Source organism: Sarcophilus harrisii, chromosome 3, assembly GCF_902635505.1.
Source record: "Sarcophilus harrisii chromosome 3, mSarHar1.11, whole genome shotgun sequence".
In the NCBI taxonomy this organism is placed as follows: Eukaryota; Metazoa; Chordata; class Mammalia; order Dasyuromorphia; family Dasyuridae; genus Sarcophilus; species Sarcophilus harrisii.
In genome coordinates, this window is record NC_045428.1 from 445571814 (window position 1) to 445589699 (window position 17886).

Here is a 17886-nt window from a genome sequence, read left to right on the forward strand (position 1 = left end):
AAAGTTTTTTTAAAAAGAAGAAAGAAGAAATTGCTCAACAATTAGTTTTTTCCCCCCATACTCATACAGTTTTTGTAGCCATTACTTCATGCAATGGATTTATGAACTTCACCAGCCCCGCCCGGCAATTCAGCCCTTCACCAAGGGGTTAAATTATATAGATGTGCTGATTAGCGGGCCCGCCCGCAAGCTTTCTGGCGAAGGTTCCCCAACTGTAGTCACGTTTCCCCAAGTGCTCACTTGCCTCAGCCTATCGGAGGGCTCCTTTCACCTCGCTTTGGGGGAGCCTTCCCTAACGCTGGGGCTGAGAAGAGAAGGAAGGAGCCAATGAGAATGAAAGTTACATTCCTCTCAGTGGCTTTAAGAGCCACTGACTTGGAGCCGGGTAGGCAGTTCTCCCCCTTCTCCTCCTCTTCCCGGCTCGGGCTCCCGCTGCAGGGTCTCCTCGGGCTTTGGGCTCACCCAGTCAGCGCAGGAGATGACTTCTACTCAGGATGGCAGTGTTGTGATTTTTGGCAGGTAAAAGTTTCGGCGTGCCCAGTTGGGGCTTGGCCACAGATCCCGCCTAGCTGCCATTTGTGACCTTGGGGAGAAGAGAAGTTGCAGATTCTAGCTATTTGTACCTGAGAATGGAGCCGCTCCCTCCATCCATCCCCCTTTTCATTTCCTTTCCCGATCCTCGTGGCTCTGGCAGCTGTTGCCGATTTTTCCTATTTTCAAATTACTTGTATTTATTGTTTAAATGTTTAAAGCCCTCCTTCAAAATGCAATCAAAATCCGGTCTCAGTTGTTTCTTTGGAAGAAAATGCACAACCTTGTACTTGTTCTTGCTTGTTATTTAGTGATTTAGTTAAAAGACATTGTCTTCCCTCGGGAATGTGTGGTGGTGTTCAATTTCTTGGTTTCTTAAAGCTAGGTGATGCATTTAAGCCATCCTTCGGAAGGCTGGATGAGAGAGCCTTAAAACAGGAGCAGCACCTTTGGTAAATTTAATTCAGTCTACCGGAAGCAGTCAACGAACACTTATTAACTTGGCACTTGGATATTCAGAGAAGCAAATAGTCCCTGCTCTAGAAGGAGCTGCCAGTCTTAACAGGAGATGTAAACTTCTGTGTACAAACTTATAGTAATATGTAAACCTCTATGTACAAACAAAATATATGCCAGATTAACTGGGTATAGATCCAAAGGGAAGGAAAGAAGATGGAGGACCACAAAGTTTGTTGCAGAAGGAAGCTCATACTTTTCCAACCCAATTATTCCCTTTAACTTTTTTGACTTTGTGATCAACATAGGGAAATCTTCCCTAAGTGACAAAATTTGGAGTGGAAGAATGACGTTTTTCCATTGGTTGATATCTTGTCAATTTGAGATGCATCTTATGCCTGAAACTATAGTCTCTCCCTTCCCCCCTTCCCCCCTTCCTCCCCCCGCAAATAAATTTTTCCTGTTTTTATACAAGACAGCTTTTTTTCTTTGTTTTGTTTCTGGGGTTTTGTTTTGTTTTGTTTTTTTGTTTGTGTGTGTGATTGTAGTAGTATGGCAATTTAACCTAGCAACATCTTTGGATAATTTTCATACAGTTGGCTTTTTGTTCCTGGAAAGTTGAGGAAACAGTTACATTTTTTTTTTCATATCATTTATTACTAATAGAATTGGTGAATTCTGTAAGTTTCCTGTTGACTTTCTGCCCAGGAAATGGTGAAGATTAACCTGACTTTGACCTATCTGTGCATGATTTTGGCCTGTTGTGTGTGAAGGCATAAAAAATGACCTTGTAGATAGAAATGGTTATCTGGTGGGGATGAGCCTTCTACTTAATGCTCTTTTGATGCATTTGGAGGTCTGCTGTTCAGCAATCATATTTTTGAAGTCATTTACCTAGTTTATTTTTAACATATTAAAAAAAATGCAATTAGACTTCATTTTTAAGCCCCAAAGTACTCCTAACTCAAGTGTGTCTTAAGATTAAAAAAAATACTTGTCTTGATAATATGAATTAAAATGCCCCCATTCTTCAGATCTCTACTTCAGTTTCTTCTCCAGTGAAAACAAGCAAAAAATGGAAAAAAGATGGAAACTGGATTGGGGCAGTTTATTGAGGGATTCTCGTAAGTCATACACTTAGATTTCAAGGTACCTAAATACTCATTTAAAATTTTTTTGAGTCAGATTTTCCCAGTGTCATCCAGCTAGTGAGTGTCTGAGGCCAGATTTGAACTCTCTATCCAATGTGCTACACAGCTATCCCCCATTTTAATTTAAGAAAAAAGATTCCTGTGTTGGCTTTCCCCATTTTCTGTCAAATACCAAACTCCTGGTGAAAGACAATTATCAGAAATGAACTTTCTGCATTATAAAATCCTTTCCCTTTTTCCTCCCCCCCTTCTTTTTTTTTTTTTTTAAAGAGGTAATTGGGGTTAAGTGACTTGCCCAGGGTCACATAGTTAGGACAGTTAAGTGTCTGAGGCTAGATTTGAACCCAGGTCCTCCTGACTTAAGGGCTGGTGCTCTATCCACTGTGCCATCTAGCTGCCCCTCTCCTTTTTCTAAAGGGCACTTTACATAAGAATTTCTTAATTATTTTTGTGAATACTACCAGGTCTAGTGATTAATGCCCTCATTGTGAGTGGTACACGGGTTAGAAAAGGACAGAAAGGGCAGGAATAGGAAACTAAAGAGGGAAAAACTAGGGAATGACAACTTTTTAAGGAATATTTTAAGGAATTAATCACTCCTACAGACGGATCTCCTTGAGAGCCAAGACTTTTTCTTCTTTCTTTGTATCTCTTAGCATAATACCTAGCACATAGTGTACACTTAATACTTGTCTTGATTAATAAATGTGAATGCACATGAAGATTAAAGTATAGCTGTTGAAGACTGAAGTATAATTGTATGTAACTTTACAAAGATACATGGTTATAAATGTTGAAAACAATGAGTAGTGTTTCCAGGGGTCATTTAAATCTTGTGCAAGATTATTTAGGATAGCTATATTTGACAATAATAAATATGTTTCTGATTATGTGTGTACTTTGGACCTGGTTCTAAAGACTATTACTAAATCATAATCTTGGAACCTTAAAGGTTATATAATAATGTCATCTACTAGTTTCCTTGACTTCAAATTTCAATTCATGCTCTATCTTCTGCAAGAGGCTTTCCCCCATCCCTATGCATTCTAGCTACTATTACCTCTCTCTGAAATTCTCTTCCCATCTCCTTTGTATATACCATACATATTTGTACATAGCTATTTTGATATTGTTTCCTTGGAATGTAAATTTCTTGGGACCAGTTACTCTCCTTTTCTACCCCCTGCCCTTTTCCTAGTATCCATAGCCCTTAGCAGAAAATTTGTTACAAATAGTTTAAAAAATTCTCAGTGGACTGACTTTGATGGCCATAGTTTCAACCCAGAAGGAGCTTGGCTAACTAAGATGCAAGACACCAAATTACCAGTTGATCACAGTTTGATCACTTTTTTTTTTTTTTTTTTTGCCTTAGCAACTTTGGGTTACCTACTAAATGATGATCAGTATGAATGGGAATAGTATTCACAAGATGAGATTGTAGATTACTAAAATATATTGGATTGATAGCCTTTGTTCTGTTAGGCATGAGGGAGGGACTTAATAAGTACACTTTGGATTTTGTTTAGATTAGATTTATACTTAGACTTGCAACCTTCTGAAAGAGGAACTTGACTTATTTACCATTTTTTAATAAAACAACAACACATAATTTTTTCTTTGGTTTGTAATAATATTGATATTGAAAATCTCAGTAGTATTAATTTATTTTAAGTGCTTTTAAAAAAATTTTAGTCATTTAACAGCATGCATTAGGCACTTATTGTGTTCTGTGTATCACTTAAAAATACTTTCTTATACTTTCATAATATTTCTAAAAATGAAAAAAAAGATGGGAATAGTATTAGAAGGATTGTGGAAAGACAGCACATTAATGAAATGGTGGAACTATGAATTTAGTCTAACTGTTTTTGGAAAAGCAGGAATGTGGAACATGATAGTAAAGTGACCAAAATGTTTATACCCTTTCTTTCATATAGAGGTCTCACTGCTGGGTAGTTATCTAACCCATTTAAGTCAAAAAGAAAAAAGAAAAGTCTTCTATATATCAAAATCTTTTTATAGTGACAAAGAACTAAAAACAGTGCTGAGAAAAATGGCAAAACTAATAGTATATGAATGTGCTCAGGGTTACACAGCTAGTAAGGATCTGAGGTTGCATTTGAGTTCAGGCTTTCTTGACTTCAGGAAATGGTCACACTAATTGTAAATGAATATAATGGGATTGGAAAAATTGAGAGAAGCTTAGGAATTTAGGAGACATACACTAATTCAGAATGAAGTAAGCAGAGTCAGCAAAATAATATGTACACAGTGAGTATCATTACAAATTGAAGTTCAAAGTTTTGAAATTGTAATTTGAATTAAAGCAGAGGTATGAGAAGGTATTTCATTTTTCTCCCCCAAAGATGGGGCTGACTTGACTGAAGAATATCAACAGGTAATTCAAACTTGGTTGATATTTTTATCTATTTTATTAATTCTTTTTTCAACTTTTAGTACTTCACAAGGTATAAACCATTTGAATTGGAGTGGAGTATCACTAATCAATTGGCCAATTAGAAAAATCAGCTTTCTAATAAAACTTCCCCCCCCCCGCCCCAATTTTTAGTACTTGACTATGTAGCCCCTTTGGATACATACCCATTTGGATGTGTATTTGGTAATAAATTGGCCAGTTGGAAGAGTCAGAATTAAAATTTTAAAAATATTATCAGGGTCAGGTCAAGCATATAGTAGGAATATAGTTGATCATATAGTTAAGCCTATAATGGGGTAGAATCATGGCTAAATAATAAAAATGTTTTATTCTTCCTTCCTATTCCACAATGTATGTGCTGATGTATAATGTCCAAGCTAGCTCTCTGGAAGGCCTCGGGATCAGTCAGAGTCAGGATCAGTCAAAGTCCGTGGTCTTTAGGAGGAGAAGTGAAGGAGGCAGGCAAGCTGCCATATAGCTCATCACTGATGGATCCTGGAATCTGAAGTCTGAAGTCCTCTCTTCTTAGCATGCTGTGGCAGAGAGAGTCTGACCCTGTCCCTCAGCCCTCCAATCCTTGCCTACGATTATCTCATCACCACACATTCAGCAAGGGGCAATCTTGAGGAGAGCCATCACATTACCATATCATCTAAGTATATGCTTATAGAAACATTATCTCACATTGAATAGTTAATTAACCTTAAGTGCTCTGCTGTCTTAGATTCAAGTACACCTTTTCAGAGTTCTAGCCCTCTATGCTGATACACATACACAAAGAGGTATTCCAAAAGTCTTAGTGAAATTTTAAGTTATTAAAGCTGCACTAAGACTTTTAGCACAGCCTGTATGCAATTGTAATTATTATTTTTATGTCACTGCTACCTAGAAATTTTGGTTCCTTCTATCAGTATTGCAGTTCATAAACAGATGTCATGATTGCAAGACATTTAATTTAGATTTTCAGGGATAGAGAGGAAGGAGATTATAGGTACAGGGAATAGCTTGAGGACAGAGCAAAGAAATCTCATCATGTTGAGAGGATAGGAAGCAGTGTTTTTTGATAAAGTATAATGCCCATAATAGGTACGAAATGAAGCTAGAAAGGCAGAAGTGGTGCCAAATTGTGGAGGGCCTCTAAACTTGTGCAAAAATTTTAATGTTTCTTGGTGGGTTAGAGGGAGCTGCTGAAGTTTTTTTTTTTTGGTAAAACTGAGTACTACTGTTAGTTAGATTAATAAATCAGTTAAGATTAATGTGGGAGTGGACGCCTATACCTTTATAACATTTTAGTCTCTCTGATTTCAGTCCCTCCATTTAACTCCAACGAAGCTGTCAAATTAATATTGTTAAATCATAGGCTTATGTCATTGCCCTGCTCAAAATTTTTCAGTTACAACCTTCAATCTCAGAATAAAGTATTCTTCAAGTTTCCCAGCTCACAGTCTAGTCTACAGTTCCTTTTGCAGACTTCTTTCAGTGGTTCTCCTTTATGAATTCATTATGTCAACTGAACTGGCCACCTGGCTATTTCCTAAAAATCAATATTCTGTCTCCTGTTTCTTCTTTTACATAGGCTGTTCTCCCATTCCTGGAATGTACTCTCTCTTAGAATCCCTAATTTCATTTAAAGTTTAGTATAGGTACTAACTTCCTATGTAAAATTTTTCCTCATTTCTTCCCTCACCTAGATTGTTGGTTAGTACTATAACTTTTGTTTTTGTACACATTGTGTCTCACTAATAGATTAAAAACTCTTTGAGTTCACAGTTCAGTTTCGTTGTTGTCTTTGTATTTCTACCACATAGCATAATGTCTTGCACAAAGTAGAGTCTTTATTAGTGTTTGTTGCAAAATTGAAATGTGAAGCTAGTCTATTTTCAGACCACTCCAATTTGTAGGAAGTTTTTCCTTACACAGAACTGAAATTTGCCTCTTCAATTTCTGCAGATTGTTTCTCCTTCTGACTAATGGGGCCAAGGCTTAATTTTTATGCTTTTCTATCAGTATGTTTTCTGTTTTGATCTCTTTGAGTATTTTTCCCAGAAGAATGACATGTTTCATGCAAATGATCAGTATTGGTTATTGTAACAAGTACATCTCTGGTTGCAAATCAGTAAATTGCAATCTGGTTCATAAACCAGTCTCTTAAGAAGTTGTTGATAACAACAATACTAGATGATGACTAGTCCTGATGGATCAGGCCATCCTCAGCAACAAGATCAACCAAATCATTTCTAATGGAGCAGTAATGAACTGAACTAACTATACCCAGAAAAAGAACTCTGGGAGATGACTAAAAACCATTACATTGAATTCCCAGTCCCTATATTTATGCCCACCTGCATCTTTGATTTCCTTCACAAGCTAATTGTACAATAATTCAGAGTCTGATTCTTTTTGTACAGCAAAATAATGTTTTGGTCATGTATACTTATTGTGTATCTAAGTTATATTTTAATATATTTAACATCTACTGGTCATCCTGCCATTTAGGGGAGGGGGTGGGGGGGGGTAAGAGGTGAAAAATTGGAACAAGAGGTTTGGCAATTGTTAATGCTGTAAAGTTACCCATGTATATATCCTGTAAATTAAAGGCTATTAAAAAAAAAAAAAAAAAAAAAAAAAAAGAAGTTGTTGATAAAAATCAGTTTCCTAGAGCCTTGATTGATGAGGTTAGTGGTAGTTTAGAGAGTTGTGGTAGTCCCCTTCCAGTTGGCACAGGTCCTTTGTGAAAGAATTCACAAACCTGAAATATTGAATGGAAAAAGGGAAGTTCATTGTAGGATGAAAAGTCTGCTTTGCTAGGAGACTGACTTCCTCAGTGGCAGAGAAATAACAAAAAGTTTTTCCCCTGAGAAGAAAATGTCTTCACAATGGACAGGAGTCCTGGCAGGCAGCTATGCCCTACTCCAGACTTCTGCAAGGATTAGGAGTTTAGAAATATCCTTCAATAGGAAATCTGAGGCTCAGGTTTCAGGTTGAAAAGAAAGCCAATGTCCCCAGGTCTAGATGTTTATCAATATCAGGCCCAGATCTCCAACTGAATGGAAATCACTTTTAAGGCTTCATGAATGAGGATCCTGCTACCAATTGTGTGGGTGTGTGGGTGATTTGCCTTAGAAAAGGGTAGCCAGGAGGATATGCTTTCTCTCATAAACTCTCTAGAGTCTGGTAGGCCAGGAATCAAAAGGGACAGAATTTCAGAGATTTAATTTTACAGATCAAAAGGGGACATTTTTTTTTTAACAGTTTACCCACATCATATATATATAATATATCATCATATATATCATATATATAATCATATAGTTGTGGGTAGATAATATTGTCCTATGAGGATCAGACTCTGGACTTAGGACAATCCCAGCACTACCATTTGCCTTCTGAACAGCTTTTGCCTAAATGTATCCCACATGTAATTGTTGCCCAGAGTCCTGATAGCTCTATTATTTTGTTGCTTTTTCCTACTTAATAATTATAAATTGAAGCTATAGTGTAGTTAGAGCATTTTTGGTCAATTTGCTTGTAACTACCCTATTTTCTTTCACAATACAGTATTTTTTTGGGGAGCAGTAGCACACTTTTGATATTTCACTTTTTTCCCAAGGTACTGTTCAGCTGACCTATCCAGTTTGTTTTTTAGTGTTGGAAAGATTTTACATGTGTAAATAGTTAATACCCAAGCAATATCTGTAAACCTTTTTGTACCCATGCGAGCTTGAAAAGCCTCCTACTTGAAAATTATACTAATTCAACAAATTATTTAAGGAATACTTCTAGAAATCCCTAAAACATCACATAGCAAATGTTATATATACTTTTTCATTAGATTTTTTCACCCTTTTCTTCTCTACTTCAATCAATGAATAAATGCTTACTAAGCCAGGAACTTTGCTAAATGCTGAGTATACAAACAATCATCTCTGCCTTCAAGGAGCTGACAATCTAATGATTCTCAATAAGGTTTATTCATCTCTTCATCTGAGCCCTCAACCCATCCCAGCTTGATTCCTTCAAGATATTGACCCAGTATTCATTTCTTCTCAGGTATTTTCATTTCCTTCTTCAAACCATTTTCATCTGTTTATGAATATATTATATTCAGAGCTCTTCAGTGTAAAAAAAAAAAGCTTTTTCTTAATGTCTTCACTCCATTCCACTTCTATTTGTCTTTATTTCCCTTTACTGACAAATTTTTGCCTTTTTGAAGGCCTCAGGACAGAGTTCAAGGTAATGAAACAATCTGGCTTCTGCCTTCACCATTCTACTACAATTACTGTCTCTATGGTAATGACCATTGACCATGTAATTGTTAAATCCATTGGCTTTTTCCCCCCTTTTAATCCACATTATCCTTGACTTCTAGCAGCATTTGATGCTTTGACTACTACCATCTCCTTTTAAATATTTCTCCATTGTCTCCAAAATTGCTTCATTGTTCTAGTTCTCTTGCTTCTTTCACCCAAAGACAGCCTCTTTTTTAACTCTTTATTTTGTCTCTTCTTCCTCTTCCCAGTTTCCTTAGGTGAATGTTCATAAGGGACTATATTTGATCATCTGCTCTTCTCTCTCCTTTAATCTCTCTGCATCTAGACTCTTCCCTCTTGAATTCATCTGATAGCTACCAATCTAAAATTCCTAAATGAAGGCAGGTAGGTGGCACAGTAGGTAGAGTGATGGACCTGGATAGGAAGACCTGAAATCAAATCCCATTTCAGATACTTATCCTTACTTCAGATATGACCCTGAGCAACTTTCTTAACCTGTCTGCCTCAGTTTCCTGAACTCTCAAATGAGTATAATAAAAACACCTATTCTGGGGTGGTTGGGAGGATCAAATGAGATATATGTAAAGTGCTTTGCAACCTTATAACAATATATAAATGCTAGTTGTTATATTGTTGTTGTTGTTGTTACAATATCACAGATTTGACAGCATTTTTAGATCAAGAATTCTCAGTGACTCCCTATTACCAATGGACTTTTAGCAGTCACTTTTAATTCTATCCTATTCATATGTTTAAATATATTTTAAAAACATGAAGCTTCAATTGATTCATATGAGTTATACCAATTGTGTCAGTATGCTGTCAACTTTTGACTTTACATACAACCTTTCACAGCACCATTTGACCCTTTGCCTCAAAAATGACCCTGACTGTGTTTACAAAGCGTTTTAAGTAAGCATCAAGTTGGCACACTAAATAGAAGACTAGACATTCCCAGGATGTAGTTCTCAATTTTCAGTCTTTTCCTTAGTATTTTTGTGAAGTTTTGTGAACAGAGAAGTGCTTTTCTTTTTTTTTCTCCTTTTTGTATGCTCTTTTTCTTTTTGTACAGTTATATTGTACAAAAGTTGATTCTTTAAAGTAGACTAGTTAGAGTTCATAATTCCTCTTATTTAGTTTGAGAGAGAGCCTGTAGAGGTGGAGAAAAAGGTGTCTTAAGAGACACATACAAGTTCTCTGCCCATGGGAAAATACTTAGTTCTTAGTATTCTAGGCAGCACTTACACAGGTAAGCACAACTTATAGTTGTAAGTTATTGACAGATAGTTGACTTGCTTTGGTTTGGAGAGGTCCTTTCCTTGTAATGATGAAATAAAAAAACTGGACCAGAAGAAGAAAACTTTCTTGAAGTTATGAATAGATATCCACATTATGTTAAAACAAATCAAAAACTCATGTAAGCCCCTTGAGGAGAAAGACTGCTCCATTTTTTTGACATACACTTAAAAAAAATCAGACTTGTGGTTTCACTAGTATTCTTTCATAGGAGGAACTTTCATTAATGTATATTGCAACTTAGTCTAGAAAATCGGGAACTAGTGATGCAGGAGGAGAATGAAGATGGGCCACCCTGTTCCCCTTCACAAAATGGAGGAAAGTAGAATTAGCCAGTGGTTGACTGAGTTGTGACCAGCGTTCATTTAGTAATTTGGGAACGGGTCTATTATACTGATCCTCTAATTTTGATTCCAGCTTTGCTCTGGAAAGGCAAACAAACCCTGAGGTAAATGGAGTCTACCTCCCATATGTAGATATGTTGCTAGAGGAATCCCTTTCTTAGTGGCCTTTGGAAACAGAAAGCTGAGGCAAAATTTACCTAGTTAGTCATAGCCCCAGAACAACAAAGGAATTGGGATCTGAGCCTGGGGAAGTGTAGGGGGAAATGGAAAGAATGGGATTGCTAGAATTATTTAGTTGGCAATGAGGAAGAAAAAACAAAGTGTTAATAGGAAAAAATGAAAAGACCATAAATGACTATTTCCTTTCTAGAATTATTAGAGAAATTACTCAGTTACCTTCTAGTGTCAGTCCTCCCAGGACTCAGAATCAGAGTGGTGCAGAGCATAGAAATTTTGTTTGACCTTTGCTATGAAATGTACCAAAGAAAACTGAATTTGAATAAAAGTTTAGATTATATATCCAAAGTAGATGCAAAGACATTCTCTCTGAGATTACTGTGCTAAATTGTTTCCCTCATTAGAATGTGAACTCCTTGAGGGCAAGGAGGATTTTTGCCATTCTTTTTATCCTATGCACTTAACATAGTATTTGACATATAATAAGTTCTTATAGTATTCTTTTGTGATCTTGCCTCTATTATTTCATAGATTCTTCTACATATAAGACATACACAAGAAAAAAATGGAAGGTAATCTCAAAGGGAGTAATTAATAGCATAGAGAAATGAAAGGCTTCTTGCTAATGGTTGAATTTGAGCGAAATCTTAAATCTCTTCTGATAGGGTAGAATCTGTGTCATTAGATCACAGATTATTGAAGTAATATATGCTAAATCAGTGTGGAAAGAGAATCAGACAAAAGAAATGGGTATTAGAAACCTGCTAAACTTTATCTGGCAGTTTTCTTTACACTGAGTTTAAACTGGCTTTTCCTTCTCAAGAAAAATTTTTCTTTTTTAATATGGACATAAAAATTGAGCACAGGCAAAAATGGTCAACATTTAAATATTTATAGATTGCTTTGTTGCTAAGAGTGTTGCTAAGAGGTTTTTGTTTTAAGTTCAAAATCTGAGTAATGTTATTTTCAAGTAGGAATTTTTGTACTTTTCCAGGCATATTATGAGAATATGCCCCACCTACTTTGAGTATATAATTCAAACTTTTATTCAGATTCAGTTTCCTGTGGTTGATTTCAGGACCAGAGATGAAACAAAATTTCTGTGCTCTGCACTACTGTGAGAATAAAGAAAGAAGAGAGATTTACTTATTAGAAAAGGACAATTATGAAGAAATTTTATTTCGGATTTCAAATGAGAAAACAAAAATCTCTTCTCCTGTTCTAATGTTGCTTTTCAGCATAAAGTAATAGTTCTTTCAGTTATTCAGATGACTTATGTTGGCTCTTAATTTTCTTTCCTTCCAGTGGGCTCATTGGCCGAAGCTGGGCTATGTTATTTGCCAGTGGAGGTTTCAAGGTAAAACTTTATGATATAGAGCAGCAGCAGATAACCAATGCACTGGAAAACATCAGGTAAGATAGCTTATACTTTCTATTGTGATACTGAAGGTTTTGTTGTTTTTTTTTTTTTTTTTTTTTAAGAGAAACTTAAAGTCAAAGATACAAACAAACCTGGTTTGTCTTGACTGTGTTCAGCTCTGCGAATATTACCCAACAGGAGGATGATCTCATTCCTTCAATTCAACAAATATTTTTGAAGTGCATACTTTAAGAAACAGCATCATTATTGGAAACAGTTCTAGATCAGGTATTGCATTAATGGGACTCATCCATCTGGTGTTTTGAGTCTCAGGATGTCAAGAATGCTTGTTCTTCATGCAAGGTATCCCTCTGAGTGTGCTTCTTCCCCCCATTATGTTTGGTTGAGACTTTGGAGCTGGTATTAAGCATGGGATCATTAGGGCCTAGGGAAACTTAAATAGTTATTTCCTTTTCCAGAAGGTTGGATTGAACTTTTTAAATCTTATCCATACTATCTATACCCTCAGCATCCCTGCTTTTTGAGTCTAGCAGTAGAAGCTGACACCATTGCCCTTGTTCTACATCAGTTCATCCTCGTCTAAGCTAGTGGAATACATTGACCCCAAACTGCTAATTCTGTCTCCATTCTATGTCAAAGTTTAAATCTCAGCTCTGAAATTTACTATCTGTGTAATTTTGATCAAGCTTCCTAATGTCTTTGGGCCTTTTATTTCCTTATTTGTAAAATTAGAGGTTGAATTGAATTAGAGATCTAAGGTCCTTTTTAGCCCTAAATCCTATCGTTCAGATCTTCTCACCAATTAATCTTTCTTTAAATTTTTTCTTCTTATTTATTTATTTTTAATATTCATTGCAGTTTTTTTTTGAGTTCTGAATTCTCTCCCTCCTTCCAGGTTCTATCCCATCTATCAAGAAGGCAAAAAATGTAATATGAATATCAGTTATATATGTGAAATCATGCAAAAGTATTTCCGTGTTAGACATGTTTACAATAACAAAGAACAATGTAGGGTTGAGGCTGCAAAGGGAAATAAGTTGAGTTCAGCCAAATCATAAAATTAAATTAAACATATACTCTGAAAATAAGCAAATCATTTTAGAGCTCACAATAGAGAGTAAGCCTTGGTATTTATTTGTTTAAGTTATACTATTTTTTTGCTGCTATCCTTATCTATAGTCATGCTGAGTAAAGCCATAGCTAAATAGAAAGTTAAACTGCTTCATGAGGTATTAATGTTTACATATTAATATTTGTAGTGTCTCAGAGAAAGCAAGTTGTCTATGCTGAAAACTGGTTTTTTGACCAACAGTGTTGCAATTAGGTAGTAGTTGTTAGAGGGCCAGCCTCAGACACTTAATAACTGTGTGACCCTGGGCTTGTCACTTAAGCTTACTTCAGTTCCTCATCTCTCTCTCAAATCATTTACAGAAGGAAATGGTAAATCAGTGCAGAATAAGAATACCTCAAATGAAGTCTTAAAGAGTCAGATTTGATTGAATAACAAATAATATAAAGCAAGAAAAATAAGGAAGAAAAAAATTATGCTTCATTCTACACTTAGACTCCACTGGAAGTAAATAACATTTTTCATCATAGGTTCTTCAGAATTATCTTCGATCATTGTATTGACTAAATAACTAAGTCATTCACTTGATCATCATACAATATTGCTGTTATCGTGCACAAGGTTGTCTCACTTTACTTTGCATGAGTTCATCTAAGTCTTACCAAGTTTTTCTGTAACCATCCTGTCATTTTTTAAAGATAGTATTCCATCATTATCATATACCGCACCTTGCTTAGCCATTCCCCAAATGATGGTCATCACCTCTATTTTCAATTTTTTTTGCCACCATGAAAAAGAGCTACTATCATTTATATTTTTCTTTAACCTCTTTGAGATGTAGATGTGGTAGTGATATTGTTGGATCAAATGGTGTGTACAGTTTTATACCCCTTTGGGCATGGTTCCAAATTGTTGTCTAGAATGATTGGATCATTTCACAACTTTGCTAGGAATGCATTAGTGTCTCTATTTTTCCACATCCTTCCAACATATCATTTTCTTCTTTTTGTTATGTTAGCCAATCTATTAGGTATGAAGTAGCACTTCGTATTTGTTTTAATTTGTATTTCTGTAATTGATAGTGATTTAGAGCATTTTTAAATATGACTATAGATAGCTTAGATTTGTTTGAAAATTGCCTGTTCATAACCTTTGATTATTTATCAAATGGGGAATGACTTATATTTTTATAAATTTGGCTCTGTGCTCTATATATTTGATAAACGAGGTCTTATTAGAGAAATTTGGTGTAAATTCTCCCCCCCCTCCATTTTCCTGCTTTTCTTTTAAACTTGGCTATATTATTTTTATTTGTGCAAAACTTTTAAACTTATTTTCATCAATTATTCAATTTTTCACTTTTCATCTCACGAGTCTCTATTTTTTTAAAATCATAAATCCTTCCTTTATCCATAAATCTGATATGTAAAATTTTTCATGCCTTTAATTTGCTTAGGATAATATCACTCTTTGTATCTAGATCATATATACATTTTGACATAATTTTGGTATATATAATGTGAGCTGTTGGTCTGTACTTTGGTTTCTGCCAAATTGATTTCCTGTTTTCCCAGCAATTTTTGGTGACTTCATAACCCAAAAGTTTAGATATTTTGGTTTATCAAACACTAGGTTTGTTGTCATTTATTATTGGGTATTGTATACCTTTGTGTAATACAGTTTGAAATTTGCTACTGGTAGGCCTCCTTCATTCACATTTTTTTTTTTTCATTGATTCTCTTGACATTCTTAACCTTTGTTCTAACAAATGAATTTTGTTATTATTTTTTTCTAACTCTATACAATTTTTTTTTTGACAATTTGATTGGTACAGCACTAAATAAGTAAATTAATTTAGGTAGAATCATTATTTTTTATTATGTGGGCTTGGCCTATTCATGCAATTAATATTTTTCCAGTTGTTTAGATCTATCTTTGTGTGACAAATGTTTTGTAATTGTGTTCATATAGTTTCTGAGTTTGTGTTGGCAGATAGAGTCCTAGGTTTTTTTATATTGTCTGCAGTTATTTTAAATGGAATTTCTCCTATCTCTTTTGGCTAGACTTTGTTGGTAACATCTAGAATATGCTGGTGATTTATGTGGGTAATTTTGTTAAAGTTCATTGTTTCAGCTAGTTTTTTAGTAGATTCTCTATATATGCCATTATAACATCTGCAAAGCATGATAGTTTTATTTCTTCATTATGTATTCTAATTCCTTCAATTTATTTCTCTTGTCTTATTGCTATATCTAGTATTTCTAGTACAATATTGAATAATGGAGATAATGAGCATCTTTGCTTCACCTCTTTTCATATTGATAAGGCTTCTAGCTTAACCCTATTACAGAAATGCTTGCTTTTGATTTTAAATAGATACTAATTATTATTTTAAGGAAAACTTCCATTTATTCCTATGTATTCTAGTATTTTTTTGGTAGGATTTTTTAATCCACTATGCTATTCACTTCTGTTTTGTTTATATGGGAAAATACATCCCATTCACATTCAGTTATGATTATCAGTTCTGTATTTCCTTCCATCCTATTTTCTCCCCTGTATGTACTTTTGTTCTGTCTTTCCACCTTGTCCTTAGTGGTGTTTTTATTTTATCTACCCCATCCACTATATCTCTTATTACCCCTCTTCCTTCTCTTAGTAGTATTTTTTTTAACTTTATCTTCTATCACCATTCCCTCCCTTCTTTTATCTTTTCTACAAGTGTTTCTGCTTTTCTTTCTATCTTATGCTTTCCTTTTCTTTTCTTTCTCCTATTTCTTTATAAGGTTAGATAAATTTCTTTATCCAACTGAATGATTAAATTATTTCCTCTTAGAGCCAAAACTGATGAGATCAAGTTTCAGACAATGCTCATCCCCCTCTCTCCTTTCCTTTAATTGTAATAGGTTTTTTTACACTTCTTCATGTGAACTAATTGTCCAAATATACTGATGTTTATATGTAGTGTTCTTGTTGGTTTTCTGGAGGTCTTGGGAGCAGACTTCGTTTTAGTTGAGTAATCACCACGACAATAGTCAGATGTTAAAGTCTAAATCCTTTATTATCTCCTTCACAGTCTAGTTTCTTTGCCTGGGGCCCAACTAGCTTTCTTGAGAGCCCTTCAGACTGGCTTTGGTCTCAGCAGGGGAAGTACGGGAGGCCAGCCAAGGTGGTGTGAGATGAAGGGAATGAATCTGACTCTGCCCCTGGCTAAGTTTGTCCCAGTTTATATGCTCTACACTGAGTATAAGCTGACCATTATATCATTAGGAAACCATTATTTGTTGTAAGATTAAATTCAATCATATTGAATTTAGAGAACTATTAATCACCATACTAATAGATAACCATTGTCTTATCAATTTAAGTCCAGGCCAAAATTCCATCTTTTATAGGAATCCTTCTCCAACTCCTCTTAATTTTAATGCCTTCCTTCTATTATTTCCTACTTACTTTGTATATTGCTTGTTTGGTTATGTATTTATTTGCATATTGTCTCCCCCATTAGTTTGTAAGTTCCTTTAGGGCAGGGACTGCCTTTTGCTTTCTTTTGTATTTCTAGCATTTTGCACAGTGCTTGGCACATAATATATGTTTATGGATGCATGATTGATTATATAGTCTATTATTTTTTTTTTGTATATGGAAATAGTTATATTTTCTGATGGTTATTAGTTCCATAATTTTTTAAAAGCACTACAAGTGGTACAGAGGGGAGGGAAAAACTGGCTTCTGCAGAGCTAAAGATTTCATGTTCCCCTTAAATCCTTTAAAGAAAAAAGCAAAAACAATGGTCAAATCCTTCTCTCTTAAGCAATATAGGGAATCAAAACCAGTGGGCATTCTGAATGAAGTTTAAGGTTCCTTAATTCTAAGAGAGAAAGGAAATTCTAGTAGTATTTCTTCTCTCTTCCTGTGCTTTACTGCTTATACCATAATACAGGCTCTGCTTCTCAAGGATTATTTACAAAGGAGAACATGTATCATTTGTGTTTAAAATCTCTACTTCCCTTGGGGAGATTGTATTTCATGATTTGTACTAATGGGCCTTGTTTACAGATGAGCTGTTTTTTGTAGTTTTAGTCATTTTTTTGGTTGTGTCTGACTCTTGTTACCTCATTTAGAGTTTTCTTGACAAAAGTACTGAAGTAGTTTGTCATTTCCTTCTCCATCTTCTTTGACAGATGAGGAAACTGAGGCAAATAAGGTTAAGTGACTTGCCTACAGCCACAAAGTTAGTATCTGAGGCCAGATTGGAACTCAGGGAGAGGAGTTTCCAGACTCCAGGGCCTGCACTCTATTTGCTGTATCACTTAGCCATCTCTCATAGTGACTTAGAAAACCACAAATTAACATTATCTCTGTTGTGTTGTATCATTATTTGTTTTGCTAAATAGTTTCCAATTACATTTTAACCTAGTTGGACTTTTCAGGAGAGTTTCCCGTTATAGTTTTCAATGTCCTTAGGAGAGACACCTCTGGTGTAGTGGCCTAGGAGTAAGGAACCTTTGAATTCAAGGTCTTGCTTCTTCTGATCCATATTGGTTGTCCTGTCTAAGATTATAAATGGCAGAGAAGGTGCTAATACGTGTTAGTATAAGAATGTTTTCTTATCTGGTGCTAACTATCCCAATAAAATCACAGCTTTTGTACAAAAGAATGGTAAATGGGGGAAAAAAGGAAATAAATTTTTAGAGCCAGATGGACTTTAGTTGTTATAAGCCTTTTATCCTCTAAAGGAGTTCTCTTTCATTATATGGTAGTTTGTTTCAG

General features: G+C 35.1%; 1 protein-coding gene across 2 annotated transcripts in view; it reads left to right on the forward strand.

Moving 5' to 3' along the window:
- The first annotated feature begins 319 nt into the window (after positions 1-319).
- Positions 320-17886, forward strand: part of CRYL1 (crystallin lambda 1) — a 175911-nt gene continuing 158344 nt past the window's right edge. Inside the window, exons 1-2 of one of the 2 annotated variants that reach the window (XM_031960823.1) lie at positions 320-519; positions 11969-12076. In XM_031960823.1, coding sequence (XP_031816683.1) covers positions 479-519; positions 11969-12076 — 149 coding nt within the window. In that variant the 5' untranslated portion in view covers positions 320-478. Of the gene's footprint in view, positions 520-11968; positions 12077-17886 lie in introns of those variants that run through there. The other variant, XM_031960824.1, reaches the window with a different exon arrangement.